This window comes from Dipodomys ordii, unplaced genomic scaffold (genome assembly GCF_000151885.1).
Source record: "Dipodomys ordii isolate 6190 unplaced genomic scaffold, Dord_2.0 Scaffold135, whole genome shotgun sequence".
Taxonomy (NCBI): domain Eukaryota; kingdom Metazoa; phylum Chordata; class Mammalia; order Rodentia; family Heteromyidae; genus Dipodomys; species Dipodomys ordii.
In genome coordinates, this window is record NW_012267351.1 from 1,970,611 (window position 1) to 1,991,566 (window position 20,956).

At 37.9% G+C, this 20,956-nt stretch overlaps 1 protein-coding gene across 3 annotated transcripts in view; it reads right to left on the reverse strand.

The window, feature by feature from the left end:
* Positions 1–20,956, reverse strand: part of Cnot6 (CCR4-NOT transcription complex, subunit 6) — a 31,621-nt gene that overhangs the window by 3,299 nt on the left and 7,366 nt on the right. For 2 of the 3 annotated variants that reach the window (XM_013030982.1, XM_013030983.1), the window contains exons 2-10: positions 18,524–18,637; positions 15,935–16,121; positions 12,635–12,720; positions 7,215–7,319; positions 7,063–7,131; positions 5,434–5,591; positions 4,523–4,677; positions 3,758–3,912; positions 2,808–3,038 (exon numbers count right to left, since the gene is read on the reverse strand). In XM_013030982.1, coding sequence (XP_012886436.1) covers positions 2,808–3,038; positions 3,758–3,912; positions 4,523–4,677; positions 5,434–5,591; positions 7,063–7,131; positions 7,215–7,319; positions 12,635–12,720; positions 15,935–16,121; positions 18,524–18,635 — 1,258 coding nt within the window. In that variant the 5' untranslated portion in view covers positions 18,636–18,637. The remainder of the gene's footprint in view (positions 1–2,807; positions 3,039–3,757; positions 3,913–4,522; positions 4,678–5,433; positions 5,592–7,062; positions 7,132–7,214; positions 7,320–12,634; positions 12,721–15,934; positions 16,122–18,523; positions 18,638–20,956) is intronic. The other variant, XM_013030984.1, reaches the window with a different exon arrangement.

Here is a 20,956-nt window from a genome sequence, read left to right on the forward strand (position 1 = left end):
TGAGCCACAGCGCCACTTCCGGCTTTTTTCTTTTTGCTTATGTGGTGCTGAGGAATCGAACCCAGGGCTTCAGGCATGTAAGGCAAGCGCTCTCCCACTGAGCCACCTTCCCAGCCCCTATCTTGGGGTTTTGTAAATTTATATTGTCAACCGTGGAAGAGACCATTTAGTGGCAAAGCAACTTCACCTTCCCTGAACATTTATTTCTCAATTTCCTACACTTAAATGGGCTCTGCAAACACATAATAATTTGTATTGCACTAGCTAGCATGACTGAACATTTTCCTAGATTTGCTACTAAAATATGGTACTTTGTAGCTAGTCATACTGTACTGAGAAACTACCAGAGTAACTTTCAACTGCCTCAGAGGCAGCAATACCCAGACAGCCTAACAAAATTATAGCTCTCCAATACTTTCATTTTCCTTGAAAACAAAGATTGTAATTGTTTCTTAATGGCCATTATCTACTGCAAAGGCTATAATGTACTATCAAATTTATCTAATGTGTATATGTGTGCATTCATGCCTACAAGCAAATCTGAAAGTATTGTTTGTAAGAAAGGAGATCAACCACAAAAAAAGAACAAATCTAGTTTCTTATTATAAGAACTACAGTTTGTTGCTTGTATTACCTATGGAAAACTAAGACTAGACTTGCTCTTTTTGATCTACCTGAGGTGGAAAGTCATCAAAAGGATCAAAATATGAGAATCTATAATATACAGTTGATCAACGAAAGTAGGCTTATATTACCACATGAAATCCCAAATGAGCACTGTTTTTTTTTCCTTTTTGAAGACAGAGTTTAGTACACCCCCAACTGGAACTTGTATTCTTCCTACTTTAGCCTCCCATGATTATGGGATTATGATTATAAGCCCACACCTCTGTAATCAGCTCACAAAGAAACTATCTAAATAACTATTTTGGAGTTTGGTTATCCATGACTTCAGGCAAGGAAAAAACTGTATGAAGTAGTGCATGCCTATAAATCTCAGCTCTTGGGATTTAACGTGTAGTTCTATCTGTTCTTTACATGTTCATACTGCAAGTTAATGAGCTGAGGCTGGATGTGGTAGGAAGTGTCTATAGTTCAGCTACTCAGGAGGTCATGGGGGTAATAACTTGAGTTCAACAATGTGAGATCAGCTCTTGAAACATAGAAAGACCCCATTTTAAAACTAAAAGTTCAAGCTGACTACAAATTTTTTTCTTGGGGGTAGGGGGAAGGGAGAGACCTAAAGTGCTTTAGGCCAGGCACCAGTGACTCACAACTGAGGCTGAGATCTGACAACTGAGGTTCAAAGCCAACCTGAGCAAAGTCACTCTATAAGACTCTTTATCTCCGATTAACCACAAAAAGTAGAGCTGTGGTAGAACACTAACCTTGAGCAAAAAAGCACAGCAATAGTGCCCATGACCTATGTTCACTCACTCACACACACACACACACACACACACACACACACACACGGTACTTTGGCACTTAGCTTTGGGGATATTTACACACATATAATGCATTTGTACGTATGTACACAATGATCTTGGGAACAGGCCCACGCATAAATATGAAGTTCACTTATGCTTCATTTATACCTTATAAATCTAGCCTGAAAGTAACTATATAGACAATTGTTTTTGTTTTCTTGCCAGAACCAGGGCTTGAATTCAGGGCCTCCAGTTCTCCCATGGCTTATTTGTTCAGAGCTGATGCTTTACTACTTCAGTCACACTTTCAGTTGACTTAATAGAATTTTAAATAATTTTGGGCATCAAACAGGTTTCATGGTACTGAATTGTTTACTTTTTTTGGGGGGGGGTCTGGTAGTGGGCATGAACTCTGGGTCTGGGCACTGTCCCTCAGCTCTTCAGCTCAAGGCTAGCGTTCTACCACTTAAGCCACAGCGCCACTTCCGGCTTTTTTTTTCTGTTTATGTGTTGCTGAGGAATCGAACCCAGCGCCTCATGCATGCAAGGCAAGCGCTCTACCACTGAGCCACCTTCCCAGCCCACTGAATTATTTACTTTTGACATCATGACAATGTTGAAAGTTTAGGACACTGGAGCAGATTGGTTTAAGGATGTCCAATATTACATGTGATTACCAGAAGATTAATGTCCAACCACCTTAAGTTTCCATAATACCACTTCATTTTCTTTCTTCCTTCCTTTTTTTTTGGTCCATTGTGGGGTTTGAATCCTGGGTCTGGGGACTGTCCCTAAGCTCTTCAGCTCAAGGCTAGTGCTATACCACTTTGAGCCACAGATCCATTTCGGGTTTTCTGGTGGTTAATTGGGAAGAAGAGTCTCACAGACTTTCCTGCCCGGGCCTGCTTTGAACTGCAATCCTCAGATTTCAGCTTCCTGAACAGCTAGGATTACAGGCATGAACCACTGGCACCAGTTTACCACTTCATTTTCCAAAGTCTCCCTACCTACCAAAAATAGTTAAAATACACATGAATATTACAAACTGAATTTTTTAAACTAAATTTGAAGTGAACAGGTAAAAAAAATATATAGTATTAAACATCTCAAGTAAAAGGTGCTGATTCTGCCGGGTGCCGGTGCCTCATGCCTGTAATCCTAGCTACTCAGGAGGATGAGATCTGAGAATCACGGTTCAAAGCCAGCCTGGGCAGAAAAGTCCGAGAGACTCTTATCTCCAATGAACCACTAGAAAACCGGAAGTGGCGGTGTGGCTCAAGCGGTAGAGCGCTCCCCTTGAGCTGAAGAGGTTCAAGTCCCATGACTGACAAAAAAAAAAAAGGGGGGGGGAGGCTGATTCTATATAATCTTTCTTACCAGAATCTGGCAAAGAATTCAGATCTGCACATAAGACAAGTGGAATGGTTCCAAATTCTCCCAACACACTGGATTTGAGGCTTCGCGAGGCTTTATCAATAATGTTCTTCACTTCTGAGAGGAACATCATAGTTTGTACCAACTTCACATCAGAGTATTCAGGGTCCCAATGCATATGAGCATTAGCCACAAGAATAAGTTGTTTTTCTGTTCCAAGATGTGGTTTGCCAGCTATATTAGAGAAAACAAGTAAAACTCGCCCGTGAGCCCACAGATTCTTACAGTCTGAAAGCAAGTCCTATTTTAGTCTAAGAATAAAAAAGGGCCCTAAAATTGCCCTAATCATATCCCACAAAATCACTGAATTTGATGTACAACAAACTTGAGAAAAAATGAATATCTAAACTTCTGGTTGGCATTTCTCAGCAATGGGATATTCACTGCTTTACACAGCCCAATGTATATGTGTGAAACAAGGCTTTTTAGATGTCCTTCTGTAGTGTCCCCAGATCCAACTGTTCAAGTGACAGACTTTCCATTTTCAACATGAAAGTCACTCTAAACATACTTTCTATTGGATTAAAAGCAATTATTAAAGTATATCAAGAGAAATGAAGCTTAGAGAAACTATCCTTGTTGGCAAGAAATCATGGAAGTGTATGGTAAATCTATTCCTAAGCAGTTATTTTAATTAATATTGACTTCACCATTTTTTTAATATGATGAATTCCAGAGAACAAAAATATTTTTCAAGAGGTTTAACACTTTTCTGGGGAACAATTTCTCGTCTTTGTGATAGAGAAAGAGATAGTTTTTGGGAAAAGAAATTCTGAGTTTCTTCAGGTGTTAAGCCAAGACCATTAAGTAATGAAATTACTGTTTTTTAAGATGTCTAAGCAGAACTATTAAATTTAGAAGGTCAACTTTACAGAGGTGAAAGGATCACTCACATGACATTTCAATCAACTCCTTTCGAAGTTCTAGCAATATTGCAACTCCAATGTTATCTTTTGTCATGACTCTATTCAGCATAGCTTCAGACCCTTCTGAATTTGCCATTGCTAGCTGATTAAATTCAACAGTGTGTTTCTGAACCAAAGTAAATCTAAAACAAACACAAACACAAACATACACACAAAGAATTGAGAATATCAAGATATTAGCTTTATAGGAAATATTTTTCTCCCCAAATTCCCTGACATAAATAAATGGCATTAAATCTTACTATGGAAAACTTTCACAGTTAGCAGTAAGCTTCCCACACATTCACTTCAAGTTTTTTCACTCTATTACTGATACAAATAAGACCTTGGAAAACCTTTACAATTTCATACAGTATAGTCAGTTATCCTGTTTAGATTTCACATTGGATTATCTCTGCTTGAGATTTTTAAATCTTTTTTTTTTCTTCCCAAAGTACAGATTTAAGAATCCTTCTACTGTTGCAGCAGGAATGTTAACTACATTGTATTTCAATTAACATTTGGAGTTAAAGACCTAATAAACACCTGAAGAAACAACAGCATTTAAAGCTTGTCTCCAAAACAAGGTTATTTCTGATCATTAAAAGCAATAACTCCTTATGCCAATAGTACTATATCTTAATAATACTAAGCACGTCGTTCTCTTATTTGCTAATTTCCACACCCTTCGCCTCTCCCCCACCATGTAAATGATGAGAACATTTTCCTTTTTAAAAAACAAGGTACGCTTACTTTTCTGTCTTGAAGAATATTGCACAGCCATCAACATGTTTTCTTTCTTGTTCTGACATTGTCCTAGCTCGTGATTTAGGACTAAAGAACCCATTATAGCCACGTTCTTTCAGTTCTACCAGGAAAAAATTATAATACTGTTCCGTTTCAACCTCCTGAAAAATTATAAACAGCAAATAACTTCACAAAATAGAATTTATGAGTGTTACACATTAATTCTGTTATGTTCACTCAATTTTCCTACGCGTTAACCCTATAGTTTCAGTTTGAAAGCCTGAAATCACCTTTTTCAAAGAACAGCACACAGATTAAAGGATGTTTAACATATTTTCCATTTAACTTATCTAAAATAAATTGGAACAACTTATTGACACCAGCTGCCAACATCAGTTTTTAGTCATGTAGTATAATAAATGAAGACACAGACTTCTATGCACAGACTTATACCACTAGACATGTTGGAAAAAGAATCACACATAAGGAAGGAGCTTATTACACACTATGGATCAGAGGAAAAAGTAACTTGACCAAGATTATTTAAGATATGGGAGCTGGACCCAGAAGCCAGTTACTGATAAGGGCCAATACTTTTCCCACTATGTCCTAATTAGTAATATTGCTAGTCAAGCAAAATTTCTCCTAGGAAATGGACATAATTTCACTAACTTTGTTGTTGCTCAATTAAAAAATAGTGACCAGGGATATTTGGGGAAGGTGAATATTTATCTGTTTGTATTTGGCAGCACAATACTACAAAATGAACAGGGTGTTTGCGGGAAAACCCAATATTTTGAAAACTGCTGAAAGTAAGACTTAAAATGTGTCTGTGTAATATATTCCAGTGTAACTGCACCTTGCTTTATCAATGCTGGGAGATTTGTGAAATTTAAACATTCTTCTCTATGACTTACCTGAAGACTTATAATATCAGCATTGCAGCTGAAGATTTCTTGAATAATGGCCTTTTTCCTGTAGTCCCAATTTAGTGCCCATGATGGACAGTAGCCGTATAACTGCCGGGTCGCATATTTATCACAAAGAACATTATAGCACATGACAGAAAACAAGGCTGTAGGAAAGATAACTTTACTTATTCACACACTTGGTAAAAAAATAAGTAAATAAAAGCCAATAATTAATTCCAGCAATAATTACAACTTAAATGTTTAAGTCTGACTTTAACCACTCAACCTATACTCACTGAAAACCTAGACATGGAAGAAATAAAGCAAGATGGACAATGAAAAGACACATGAGGACAAGTTAGAAGATAATGTACTTGTTGCCTGCTGCACAAGTATGCATATGAAGTTTAGAAGCAAACAGAATAAGACCTTGAGTCTTTCAACCCCTAAGTCCAAGACTTCTGAAATCTGTATGTCTTCTATTATGCCACCAGTTATTAATATAAGATACGGAAACTTGACAGTGGTTCTTCTACAGAGCCACTATAGGTGTAACTTGGAAGATAATAAAGTTTAGCCCAATACTATCATAATAAACTAGTTTTTTGGCTTCTCAGTGTGTGTGTGTGTGTGTGTGTGTGTGTGTCTGTGTGAATATAATCTATATTCTATAGTCTATTAAGTGTGTAACTGCACTGTCTTTTTTAAAGTACTCTATTATGAAAGTCTATTGCTAGAAAAATTCAAAGAATTATCTATAGAAATCAGACTGACTTGACACAAGTGCCACAAACCTTCCATTGTAAAAAAAACAAAAAAGTTAACAGTATTTATATAAAGCACAGCCAGGCCAGGTCAATGAAATGGGGTATGACTGTATTGCTAATTCATGCAGAAGAAAGAAGTGTCACAGACCAATTTTGGTTACATGTGACACAGGAACTCTAATGCTGTCTTTTCTAAAATTCAGATTAAAAGGAGATTATATAGATCATTAATTCAATTTTGTCTCTAGCTATATTATAATTTTATAATAGAAAATAGACTTGGAACATATTAGGACATGGAAATTTCCAAAACAGAAATGTCTTAGTATATGACAGCTGAATTTCAGGTGAGTAGTCTCTGTTAGTGTAAGGCTGTGCTCTGGAGGATTAGTAACACTGTACCTGAACTCTACTCAGGCCAGGAGCACAATCAAGTGTCTCCAGACATTGCTAAATGTCCTATGGAAAAGAAAACTGCTCCAGTTTAAGAAACACTACTAGCACATGACAGAGCACATGACTTTATATAACAGAGAGTATACAGATCAAGAAAGCAAGAACTAACTCCTTTTTTTTTTCCCCCTTTGGTGCCAGTGTTGGGAGCTTGAACTCATGGCCTCATGTTTTCCTTTGGCTTTTTTGCTCAGATGGTGCGCTACCAATTCCATCTTTTTGGTGGTTAACTGGAGATGAGTTGCATATATTTATCTGCCTGGGCTGGCTTTAAAGGATAATTCTAGTCTTATTACCTAACAAAATCAAGCATTCTACCTTAACATTACTAATAATCGGAATGAAATATGCCAACAATACTATTAGGCTTAAAATAAACAGGTAAAAATAAAGAGTTAAATATAAGACTACCAACCAGTTGGCCTTGTTCTGTCTGGTTCTTGTAACATAATCCAAGATCTTGGAGGTGGTTGTTCTGTTGAAACTGGTTGAAAATAGAAAACATATAATTAAGCAATGTTCTTTCATGTCTTCCTAATTAAAAGATTTAAACAAACAAACACTTACTTCTTTTTGCAGTACCTGACAAATTATCAAGCAAGTAATTCAGTAGCCTTCTTGTTCCATCTGGTTCCTGATAGAGGTTCAATATATCCTGGGTAAGTGGATTTCCTACAAATATTTTTTAAATAGATAAATCAAGATCAGTACAAAAGCACTTAAAAATTGAAAAATATAACAAAGTTATCAGATTATCTATAAAGCTATTACACTCACCAAAAATGTATAAACTACAGAAAATTTTCATTTCTCAGTTTTTATATAGAAAATTAAAATTTATACCACAGGAGGAAGAGGATGACAGAAGGAGTGACTCAAATCAAGAACTGGATACAAAGGGACTGGGAAGGTGGCTCAGTGGTAGAGCGCTTGCCTTGCATGCATGAGGCTGGGTTCGATTCCTCAGCACCACATAAGCAAAAAGAAAAAAGCTGGAAGTGGTGCTGTGGCCCAAGTGGTAGAGCGCCAGCCTTGAGCTGAAGAGCTGAGGGACAGCGCCCAGGCCCAGAGTTCAGGCCCCAAGACCGGAAAAAAAAAAAAAGAAAAAGAAAAAAGAACTGGATACACAGACATGGACATGTTAAGATGTAACCCACTTTATAAAGAAAATACTGTATTAAAACCTGTTGTACAACTACTTAAAGACAGTATTAATAAAAAGACAGTATTAATAAAAAAGAAAATACCATGTTCTCTAGAAGTACTCACTAATTATTAAAGGATTTTGTCAATCTAAATACATTCTAATAGTGCATTATATATAACCTTGCCTCACCAAAACTTTCAGTAACAAATGCTTAGAAAGATCAAACTTGAGCCAGGGGGGTGGGGTGGGGGGGTGAGGGCCCGTGAAGGGAGGATTGGGTGGGTGGGGGGGGGAAGGATAGGAAGGGATGGGAAGGGGAAACAAAGAAGGAGGCTACAATGCTTGATAAGAAATGTACTCATTATCTTGCCCATGTAATTGCAACTCCTCTGTACAGTATTTTCACAATAAGAAAAAGAAAGAAAGATCAAACTTGAATGAAACTAAATTGAGAACAGAAGGTTGGGAAGAGGAATTAAAGGAGGGAAAGACAGCAATCAATACAATGAAAGGTATGAAGCAAGATTCAACAATTCCATAAAGCTTACAGAAAAACATTACAATGACAAAATTCTAAGTTATGCACCCAGATTGTGTGTGTATGTGTGCATGTGTGCGCGCACCTGCGATTGAACTCAGGGCCAGGGTGCTGTCCCTGAGCTTTTTTGCTTAAGACTAGCTCTCTACCACTTGAACCACAGCTCCACTTCAAGCCTTTTGGTGATGAATTGTAGATAAGCATCTCACAGACTTTCCGGCCTGGAATAACTTTTTTTTTTCCTCCCAGGGCTGAGGACCGAACCCAGGGCCTTGTGCACGCCAGGTGGGCGCCCTTCCACTGGGCTAAACCCCCAACCCCCTGGAATGACTTTTAACCACAGTCTTCAGATATCACCTCCTGAGTAGCTAGGCTTATAGGAGTGAACAACCAGTAACCAGCTCACTTAGATTTTTTTTTAAACTAACAGACCTAACAAGATAGCAGATTTGATTTAATTGAGTAAGGAAGAGGAAAATGGGCCATTTTTATAAATTCAACAACTGTTTTATGAGTGCTAAAAACAAAAGCAAATATAGTAACTTACATGAATTTTCAAGAATCTCAAAAACCAGGAAGATGCTTTATGTACAAATGAGGAATAACAGTACAATGCAGTGTTCAACCAGTCAAGTTGATGTTCATGCTATACAAATGATGTATGTTATTCTGGACGCCCAGTTCCACTTAAAAAAAAAAGTAGATAAAAACCTAGCCAAGTGCAGGTGGCTCATGCCTATCATCCTACCTACTTAGGAGGCTGAGATCTGAGGATCATGGTTCAAAGCCAGCCCCAAAAGGAAAGTCTGTGAGACTCTTATCACCAATTAACTCCCAGAAAACCGGAACTGGCGCTGTGCCTCAAGTGGTAGTGCTAGCCTTGAACGGAAGAGCTGAGCGAGCGACAGTGCCCAGGCCCAGATTTCAAGCCCCATGACCCCTAACCCCCACCAAAAAAAAAAAAAATCTATAGGTAGGTAAAATGTTAAAGGTCTTAATTATACTAACCAAAGAAAAATGAAAAGATAACTAAGAATGATGCTTTTTTCATTCTCTTATGAAAGGCAAGACTAAAAAAGCAGAATGAACTAGATAAGGTGGCTCATACTTGTAATTTTAGCTACTAAGGAGGCAGAGATCATTAGGACTGAAGGTCAAGGCCAGCCCAAACAAAGTTTATGAGCTCCTATCTTACTTAACCTATCATCTCAGCTATTTCTAAGTAGGAAGATGACAATCCAGGTGGACGTGGGTAAAAATGAGGCCTTATTAAAAAACTAATCAAATCAATAAAGGTTAGGGGACATGGCTCAGTGGTAGAACAACTGCCTACTAAGTGCAAGCCCCTAAGCAGTGGCACTTATTCTGGAAAAACAATGACTCATGTTCATGCAATGTTCAGTACACAGGATGTTTAGCAGCTTAACTTGTAATATCCACAAACTGGAAGCAACCCAGATTTTATTCCAAAGGTGAATGGTTAAACAAAACATGAGACTGTTACACCATGAAACACTAATCATCAGTATAAATGAACTATTGATACACACACCAACCTAGCTAGACAACACTTAAAGAATTAATCAGTTAAAAAACAAAAACAAAAAAAGCACAAAGGAACATGCAAGAACTCTATGACTCCTTTAAAAGGCAAATCTATAAATCACAAGTTTACAAAAAGTGGTGCTAGCTAAAGGCATAGGGAAGATATTCAATAAACTAACAGCAGAAAATTTCCCACATCTTAAGAAAGAGATGCCCATTCAAGTACAGGAGGTCTTTAGGACTCCAAGTAGGACCAGAATAGAAACATTACATGGCGTATTATAGTTAAAATACTAAGTACAGACAAGAAGAAAAACAATGAAAGCTTCAAGAAGGGTCAAGTAATCTAAAAAGGGAAGGCCATGAGAACAGCAGATTTCTCAACAGAAACATTAGAGCAACGAAAGCCTGAAATGATATATTTTAAGTGCTGAAAGAAAATAACTGCCAACCTAGATTACTCAACTCTCTTTCATTAATTCAATGAGAAATAAAAACCTTCCATGATAAAAGCTAAAGCAATTATGACCAGCACTGCAGAAGATAATCAAAGGAAGCTAAGTCTGCACACAGAAGAGTATTAACCTAAACCCAAACATATAAGACAAAATACTTCTCACTTAAGAAAACAAAGAGCAGAAAAGAATCAATCACTAAAGTAACAAGGAAATGGCAAGAATTACAACATACTTCTCATATTAACCAATCAATTAATTTTCTCAATTCTCCATCCAAACTACAAAATGGTAAACTGGAGTAAAAACCAAGGCTGGACCATCTGTTGAATATAAAAAATGGATCTCACAAAAACAAATACTATCTTAGGCTGAAAGTCTGGGAAAATATTTTTTAAGTGGATAGACCCTTAAAACAGGCACGAGCACCTGCACTTGTATCTGACAAAATAGACTTTAAACCCAAAATAGTTGAGGAGACAAAAGAAGTTCACATTATACTGATAAATGGAAGGATCTATCCAGAGGAAATAAGAACTGCTAAGTACATGTGTAGTATTACTACATCCAACTTCATTAAATAAACACTACTACACTCAAAAATACAGACAGCCCTTAACAATAATGAGAGACTTCAATACCTTAATCTCACCAATAGGTAGGTAATCTTTTGGATAGCAAAAGAAACCATTACCAGAAGCAAAAACCACACACAAAATAAGAGAAAATCTTTACCAGCTATTCAACAGAAAAAGGTATCTATCTAAACATGGTAAAAGATCAAATTATATACATACCTACATATACATGCATACACAAATATGCAAACAGTATAATGAAAAAGAGAGGGAAGAATAATGGAAATGAAATGGAAGGTGAACTTTCCTAAGTTCACTGGATGCTTATAGGAAACTATCACAATGAAATCTCGTATTAATATATGCTAATTCAAAATAAATTTACATTAAATTTTAAGTCACCTCAAAAGGTAACACACAATAGGATTCCATTTGCAAAATTATGTATGAAGAGAATAAATCAGCAGCTGTCAGAAGGGGGAGCTGAGGAAGAAACAAAGTCTCAACACTGTACCAAAGCAACATGAGGGATCCTTTGATGATGGAAATGTTATGTGACAATTATATCTAAATATGGGGTACAATATGTTTCATTTTATGAACTTTCCTATGCCTTTAGCTAGCACTACTTTTTGTATGGTCATGATTTATAGATGCTGGATTTCTTGCATGCTCCTTTGTGCTTTTTTGCTTTTTTTTTTTGGGGGGGGTGTCTGGTCGTGGGGCCTAAACTCAGCCTGGGTGCTGTCCCTCAGTTCTTCAGCTCAAGGCTAGCACTCTACCACTTGAGCCACAGTGCCACTTCCGGCTTTTTTCTTTTCGCTTATGTGGTGTTGAGGAATCGAACCCAGAGCCTCATGCATGGCAAGCGCTCTACTACTAAGCCACCTTCCCAGCCCTGCTTTTGTTTTTAACTCTAATTCTTTAAGTGTTGTCTAGCTAGGTTGGTGTATCAATAGTATCATTGTGGTATGATCCAATCAGGCTATTTAACAGACCCACTACAAATACCTAGTCCTCCAACTTAAATGCAGCACCCCCACCTATAGTGTCTGGTAGCCACCATTATACTCTTCAATAAATCTGATGTGTCTATATTAATGTATCAGTGAGACTGTATTTTTCCCTGTGCCTGGTTTACTTGATAAAATGTACCACTGTATTTTCTGCTTGTGATAATGCACTACAGTTTAAAAGATGTGGCCATTACGCGAAACTGTATAATGAGCGCAAAGATCATTTTGTACTACTGGTCACAAGTGCAGGTAAATCCCAAAATAAAAAGTTTAAAAGTGGGGGCTAGGAATGTGGCTTAGTGGTAGAGTGCTTGCCTAGCATGCACAAAGCCCTGGGTTCGATTTCTCAGCATCAACCACATAAGCAGAAAAGGCCAGAAGTGGCTCCATGACTCAAGTGGTGCTAACCTTCAGCAAAAGGAGCTCAGGGACAGTCCAGGCTGTGTTCAAGCCCCAAACCAACCCCCCTCCCCCCAAAAAAGCAATCTTAGGCTAGGAACAAAAAGAAAAAGAAAAAACTAACACTAGTAGATAGTCTGTATCTTAACCATCAAATGAGAAACACTTTGGGATGTATCTAAGAAACTCATGAGGCCTGAAAAAAAGAGAGCCAGCAAAAAAAAAAAATTCCCTGATGAAAGTATTCTCTTATCTCTTTAGATGCAAAAACATATAAAACTGTAAGAAACATAAAAACAGAAGTTGTACCTGTCAGGCCTAGTGTTTGCAACTGAAACAGTTTTCCCAGCTCAAAAGGTAGAACTCGTAACTGGTTGTCATTTAAACGGAGCTCCCTGTTGAGAGAAAAATTACAGAAGTCAGAGGCATATTAACCTTAACACTTAAAATCAACATATATTAGGAAAATAAGTACCTAAGAACTGCAACATTTTATATTACAATATCTAGTCTTGTGTTTATCTATATTTAATAATAAAAAGAAGAACTGCCAAGCACCAATCTTTGTAAAATACAGGGAAAAATTACATAAACAAAACACAAGCTCCTATTTTTTTATTTTTATTACCAGTCCTGGGGCTTGAACTGAGGGTCTGGGTGCTGTCCTTCATCTTTTGTGCTCAAGGCTAACGATCTACTACTTGAGCCAGAGCTCTACTTCCAGCTTTTCTGGTGGTTAACTGGAGATTCAGAGTCTCACAAAGTTCCCTGCCCAGACTGGCTTTGAACTGTGACCCTCAGATCTCAGCCCTGACGAGCTAGGACTACAGGTCTGTGAGGCCACCAGTGCCTGGCACAAGCTCCTACTTTTAAAAATTGTTGGGGTTGGAAGTATAACTTGAGTGGTAGGGTACCTGCCAAAGGGCATAAAGCATCAGATAGTGAGTTTCAGTCCTAGTCTCAGACAAAACAAAAACCAAAAAAAACTGTTTCACATATTATTTATCCCACTACAGAATAGTTTTGTAAACTGGTACAAGACCACAGCAAGGAACACTGGTCTAGTCTATGTGTAGTCAACTATATAAGTTTAAGAAAATTGGGCTGGGAAGATGGCTCGGTAGTAGAGCGCTTGCCTTGCACGCATGAGGCCCTGGGTTCAATTCCTCAGTACCACATAAGCAGAAAAAGCCACAAGTGCACTGTGGCTCAAGCGGTAAAGCGCTAGCCTTGAGCTGAAGAGCTGAGGGACAGTGCCCAGAGTTCAGGACCCACGACCAACAACAGCAGCAAAAAAAAAATATGATAAAACAACCTACCATGAATTGTTAGAAGAGAACTAGAATGACCAATGAAGTGTAATAAACTTTTCTAGACTTATATTTCATTCAGAAATAACAGCAGCTGTGTTAACTACTAATAACTTTTCTGTTCAATCTGGCTTTGAACTGTGGATCCTCAGACCTCAGCTTCCTGAATAGCTAGGATTATAGGCCTGAGCCACCAGCACCCTGTATTGTTCTTTTTTTTTTCTTTTTTTTTTTTTTGGGTCCGGTTGTGGGGCCTGAACTCTGGGCCTGGGCACTGTCTCTCAGCTCTACAGCTCAAGGCTAGCGCTCTACCACTTGAGCCACAGCGCCACTTCCGGCTTTTTTCTGTTTGCTTATGTGGTGCTGAGGAATCGAACCCAGGGCCTTGAGCATGCAAGGCAAACGCTCTACCACTGAGCCACCTTCCCAGCCCCGACCCTGTACTGTTATTTATCAAACATTATCAAACCTTTAAGAGAACTATTTCTATAATCTGTTTTCTTGAAATTTAAATGGACCTTGCTTTCTTCTTAGTAACTTTAAGTCCCTGATGCCATAAACTGAATCGAGAAAGTACTTCCGAGCAAGTGATTCCTGTTTATTTCAAATACATTATATAGAAAAAACCCAGTAAGTTAATTTGTTTCATAAAAAATGGTCATACTCAGATAGGCTTGGATGGCTCACACCTATAATCCTAGCTATACAGAAGGCTGAGACATGAGGATCATGGTTCAAAGCCAGCCCAAGCAGAAAAGTCCCTATAAGACTTATCTCCAATTAACCACTCAAAAACCAAAATGATGCTGTGGCTCAAAGTGGTAGAGAGCTAGCCTGAGTGAAAGAGCTCAGGGACAGAGCCCAGTTCCTGAGTTTAAGCCCTAGGACTGACATAGATTCATATTCATGAATTAAGCCCAGAAAAATGTCAAACGGCTAGATCTGGAGTAATAGAGGCAAAGGAACTTCCACAAGATCCTTTTATTCCTGTTTTACTAGAAGGCAGCAGAAAAGCCAGAGAACCACAATAAAAAAGTGGTACAGTATAACTCCTGTTTTCACTGTATTTGATTCTGGTGCCCTGCAACTTGTATATATAGTTTTCTAATTTGGGGAGGGGAAGAAAAAAACAAAATGCTTAAATAGGGGTACAGGTTGACCCATTGTAACAATGAGATGTACAAGACATTCTGTTAAAAACGATCTTTACAACTTCAGCTAGGAAGTTTTAAGGGGGTGGGGGACTGGGATGGTTGGGGAAAAACAAAGGCCTGGGGGTAACAATGCTCAATAGGAAATGTACTCATTATCTTACTCATGTAACTGTAACCCCTCTGTACATTGTCTTTACAAATAGATAAATGTGTGTGGGGGGGTGGGGGGAGGGTGAATTAGAGTAACCTAACAGTTGGAATTTGTCTTTATATTTAACTCGAGCAGATCTAATTACCATGATAAAAATGTAATACTTGTTAAAATACCTTATATTCCAGGCAGGATACAAGTAGCTTTTTTTCATCTCAGATATCCCTAACTTCTAACTAAGAGGCTTCCTTAATGTCACAGAACTTATAGACAAGAAAAATCAAGATTCTAATCCAAACTCTGTGTGCCTAATTCCTTGTACCATACTACAGGTCTCCAAATTTAAGAACTAATTCTAGCTTTATTTATGTTAAAAAATTACCCATACAAGCTCTAGGATAGTAGAAAGATCCCTCCAACTGACAAGGGCTTCCTGGCCCCACTGTTAAGAATGTATGGAGCCAGATATGGGTGGCTCACCCTGAAATCCCAGGTACTCAAGATACTGAGATCTGAGGATCTCACTGAGGATCCTAGTTCAAAGCCAGCCCAGGCAGGAAAGTCTAAGAGTCTTACTTCCAGTTAACCACCAGGAAAACCAGAAGTGGTGCTGCAGCTCAAAGTGGTAAAGAGAAAGAAAAAAAAAAAAAAAAAGAGCTCATAGATAGCACCCAGGCTCTGAGTTCAAGCCCCATGACTACCAACAACAACAAAAAGAAAAGAATGTATGATACTCCAACTGTCTGTCACAGGTGAGCATAAGGCATAACACTAGTGCCTGACAGTTGTTTTCCCCAACTTTGTCCACAAATTTTCATGTAATGGATTTAATTATTAGTCAACATTCAACACAAACCTTTCAATAAAATATATAGCTATGTTTCCTTTCCTTCAAATATCATCAAAAAGAGTCTTTTTTCCTAATAAAGCTAATGATATACTTTCTTTTCTTTTAAGGGCATATAATTCGTATATAATAACTGAATCTGCATACCTGAGTGATACCATGTTTCCGAGTTCTGCCGGTAAACTACGGATTTGATTACAAGACAGGTCCAGATACACCAGATTGTGAAGCTTGGCAATGTCTGAAGGAATGCGGGACAGGGAATTGTCACTCAGATGCAAAGCTGTCAAGTGAGTCAGTGACCACAAAGATGAGCTTAAGCTTCTTACATTTCCTGTAATGGAAAAAAAAAAAAGGATTATATAGTGGTCTCTATGATAATTTGGTCTGTGAATTAAGATTTAGATGTCATGATTAGTAACATAACCAGAAGTATAAGAAAGGTTAACAGAGGAATCTAAACTGTTCTAGAACAACTCTACTTAGCAGATTGAAACAAAAATTTAAAGCATAACAACACTTCAAAGACTGTATTTTTACAAGCACAAAGAATGTATCCTTTAAAATGACCTCAATTTATCATACAAACAGAATATGAATAATTTCTACTAATGATCCATCTAATATTTAAATATGACTGATTTAAATTCATGTGAAACAAAATAAAATTACAGTGTCTCAGAGGCTGTTTTTACCTATACTTTGATGTTAAAAAGAAAAAAGAATTCTGACTAAAAATGAAAAGGGAAACAAGGTATTCTCAGGTGAGTTTTAAGATTAGAGTACCCAAGTATCCATGACCAAGAATTGTGTAAGAGGGGAAGGGGGTGGGAAGAATACAGTCATGAAATTCAATTCATATCCTACAAAATTAAGACAACTGAGGAAAGAAATGGGGCTGGATGAGAATGAAGAAATGGTTGATACTGATCAAGATGCACAGTATTAATAAACTGGGTGAATGGCAACTCCTTTGCACACTACAAATAATAAAACTACCAATAATTAAAAAAAGAATCATGTAAGCAAAATCTGTACTGTCCAGAAATATTTGATATCAAATTATAACTATATAATCAAGTAAAAGAAGAGACAGAATTCAGGTAGAATAACATGACAGTATCTTTGAATGCAATAATAAATTTGTACTTTGTCATTTCTTGATTAAGAAGTCAATAGTTTCAACAATGTAAACTTTTTCTGTAATCGCCTTAATGGTTCAGGATCTAATCTGAAAGAAAAATGAGCAAGCACATGTAATAGAAAAAGCAACTTTTAAGAACTGATTATCATCTAGTGGCTCGAAAGCTACTTTAAGACTTACTTCTAATTTAGATGAAATAAATACCTTTTAACTCATAAGGCACTGGGTCTTTTTAGTAGTACAAATTAATCCTTGACTTATGGCTGCTCTAGTCTAAGGGAAGTTAAGATCAAGCCTCAAAAGAATGAAAATGTTTTCCAGTAACTTAACTGCATCCTATAACAACACTCAAAATCAAACCCCTTTGTAAAATACTAAAAGATAAAATGACATCCCAGCTATTCCAAAGGCAGAGATGAGGATGGAAGAACAAGGCCAGCCAGAGTAAAGAGATACTCAGACCTTGAGGCTGGCTCCAGCGTCAGCATGAGATTCTATCTTTAAAAACAAAAGTGCAAGCACTCTAGAAATCAAGAGGGAAAAGGAGACACTCCTATGACTAGTAATCTCTACCATAGCCGCAGAGAAGGGCATTTATGTTTACCTAGGGATAGGTGAAAGGACAGTATTTGTTTTGTACTTTTCAGAAGTCAAGAATTAGGACAAACAGAAAGAAGGAAGGTGGACGCATAATAAGCCAACACTGACAAGAAATTTCTTCAGCACTGGTTGCCGTGAGAAGTAAAAATGACTCTTCACCAACTCTAGAACATTTTAGATTGCATTCCTACTAGCAGGGCTGCTTGCTGAGCAAGAATATTCCTAGTAAGTCTAGGAGTTCATTTTTTGGGGGGTGAGGGGTGGGGGGGTGGCGGTTGTGGGCTTAAACTCTGAGCTTGGGCACTGTCTCTGAGGTCTTCAGCTCAAGGTGAGTGCTCTACCATTTGAGCCACAGGGCCACTTCCGGTTTTCTGGTGGTTAATTGGGGAGATAAGGAGTCTCATGGACTTTCCTGCCCGGGCTGACTTTGAACCATGACCCTCAGATCTCAGCCTCCTGAGTAGCTAGGATTACAGGCATGAGCCACCGGCACCTGGCAGAGTTCATATATTTATTTGGTACATCTAAACTGTATTCAAGATAGAAGAGAATTTGAGATCTGTTTAAAGTTCTCAAGATTTAATTTCTGAATTACTAATGTCCTCAGAGGTGCAGACTAAAAAGGAAATGAATAAGAAAAAAGAATCTATCCTCAAACATACAGAAAAGTCACTTCTTGCCCCACTGGAAGTCTTAATATTTGAAAATGCAGAAGCATAATTTTATTTAATCAAAGAATGGGTAATTTTCACTTCATCTCTGGCATTATTTTTCCCATTTTATAAATGGACACTGATACTAAGGGAAAAAACAAAGAATGGGTTTTGAATTTTGACTCAAAACCATGTTCTTTCCACCAAGCCTTCCTGTCTTTAAGGAAAATGAGCACTTGTGAAATACGATCAATTTCTTTCACGTATTGCCACAGGAAAACTTATTTTCCTACCACAGCTTTCAGTCCCATACCATAAATTCATGCTTGCATGTCTTACCACTTATTTCAAGCTCTGCCCAATGTGATTTCTTTCCATTTGCTGCTTCCTCGGAGGACATAATTGTGTACATCCTCCGAGGGTCAGGTGGCTCGTATTTTTCTTTGGGCATGCCTGTGAGATGAAGAAAAGAACCCAGTAAGTATTCTGAAGAATCAATAAATAAAAGGTAACATCTTTTTAAAGCTGGTGTTTATTTATAATTTCTAAATACTACTTCCCACAAAATAAGAAACTCAAGAGTTCCTTGGAAAAAGTCGAGTTTATTTTAGTTCAACTGTGATCATTCGTGGGATGTTCAGTTTGTCTTATACTTGGCCAACAGTACCCTGTTAAGCTAGGAAATGATATATTAAACCTACATGTTTGCACTTATAACAGAAATTAGAAATATAGGCTTTCATGACCATCCTAGGAAAGTCAGGGGTGTGAAACAAAAACACAAACCTAAACACAATTGAGTTAAATAAAAACTATCCTGAAGCACTGAAATTAAGGGTAGTCAGACTGAATATCATTAGTGGAGAAAAGGCAATAGGGGATGAACATTCAGGAATCTACTCTCAACTCCAGAAGAGTCTGTGTGTGTGTGTGTGGGCAAGAGAGGGGGAGGGAGAGGGAGAAAAAGGGGGGGAGGGAGGGAGAGAGAGAGAGAGAGAGAGTGTGTGTGTGTGTGTGTGTGTGTGTGTGGTCTGTCTATGGTGTAGTGAGGGGATTGCAGACAGGATTTTCATCAGAATCTGATGAAAAAAAGACAAGAAAAATAAAGGAAGCAGACCAGAATGAAGATGCTCATAACAACCAAGGGTAGAAAGCTATACTCACATTAGGAGCTCCCTAAGTGAAGCCCTAAGTGCCCTATATTTTAACCTCCTCTAGTTACAAGGGAAGCAGAGTTACTGAAATCAGACTTAATGAAAGGAGGTGACAGCTTCTAGTCTACTTTTTGTGCCAAGAATGAAACTTAAACTCAACCACAATCTGGAAAACAACAAATGTCTGGGTTCTCCCATGATAAAAAAAAGATTTCAAACTACAAAATTGTAAACACCAAAGCTAAAATCCACAATGATAACTGATATCTACCCAAGAAAGCATGCACAGTGACCTCTCCCTGCCTCTTTAAGCAAAAGAACAGGCCCATCATAAAGAAAAAACGTATCCTTTTGTCTTCTCTACTCTTACACTTAACACTTCTACAACCTGGCATGTGAAGGTTTCTCCCCCACACAACAAGCAATTTGTCCAGTAATTCAGTCCAATTCTGGCACTGCCTACCTGGAGTTACAGATTCTTCAGTTTAAGGTCTTAGTCCCACAATACAGACCCAAATTCAGATACCAATCACAAATAGAAGGCTGTCACTTAAAACTACTGACCAACGTCCAGTTATGAATGGGATTCCCTTTATTCCCTCCTTTGGTCCAACTAAAATGCTTCAAGAGAAACATTTTACAAGTTCACTAGTTTATTATACAAGAGTAATACAAAGGATACAAATAAACAGCCAGAAAAAGAGATATCATAGGGATACGGGAGAAGAGTTCCCCTCCCAGGCAAGCAATCCTCACAGCAGCGTCTGGTTCATCAACTATTGTTGCTCAGCAGGTTACACTACTGTTGCTGTTTGTAGTGGTGGAGATGGACCCAGCGGCTTGTATGTGCTAGGCAAGCACTATCACTACGTTACATTCCCAGTTCTTTTCTTATACAGGTTGGTCTCTAGCTCTTGCTAGGATTAGCTTGGCTTAGCTCTCTTTTCTTTCTTACTGGTCTTTAAACTGGGCTGAAATTTTCAAACCTCTGATCATGAGGTGAACAACCCTTCCTGCTATTTAGGGAACCGACCATCTGAAGTCATCTCATTAGTATAAGGTAATATAAGGGACTAATATAGTATATCAAGGTAAGATAAAGGAGAACTAATGTATCAGACAGTCACTTGCAGAGGACACAGCCGTCTCCACCATGAGCCAATTCCTGCAACAAGCCCAGTAAGCAATGGATTTTGTTTCAAATCAGCCTGGAGGACACTTCTTCCCCTTTGCCTCAATCTCCTTGGGTGGTCCACCACAGCACACATATCCCAGACTACAATCCCCTGCTATTCCCAATAAACCCTGCTTTGGAGCAGTTGTTCCCAACTTTAGACTGACCATATATTTTATGTAAGTCTTACAGCTACAAAATATTATTTAGACAAGTGTGAAAGAGTACTCTTTGGTCAAGTGTAAGGCAAATCAAAGGACTCTTTCAGACAAGCAATTACTATGAAATATACAAACTACACACTTTGTCCTAATTAAGTACAATACAACAGTACTGTTTGAGATAAGAAGGGGAGGCAACCTAGATATAAATAAAAATAAAAACATATTATTAAGTTTCTGTCCAGCTATTCATACTATGGAAAATCACATGGCTGTGAAGTAA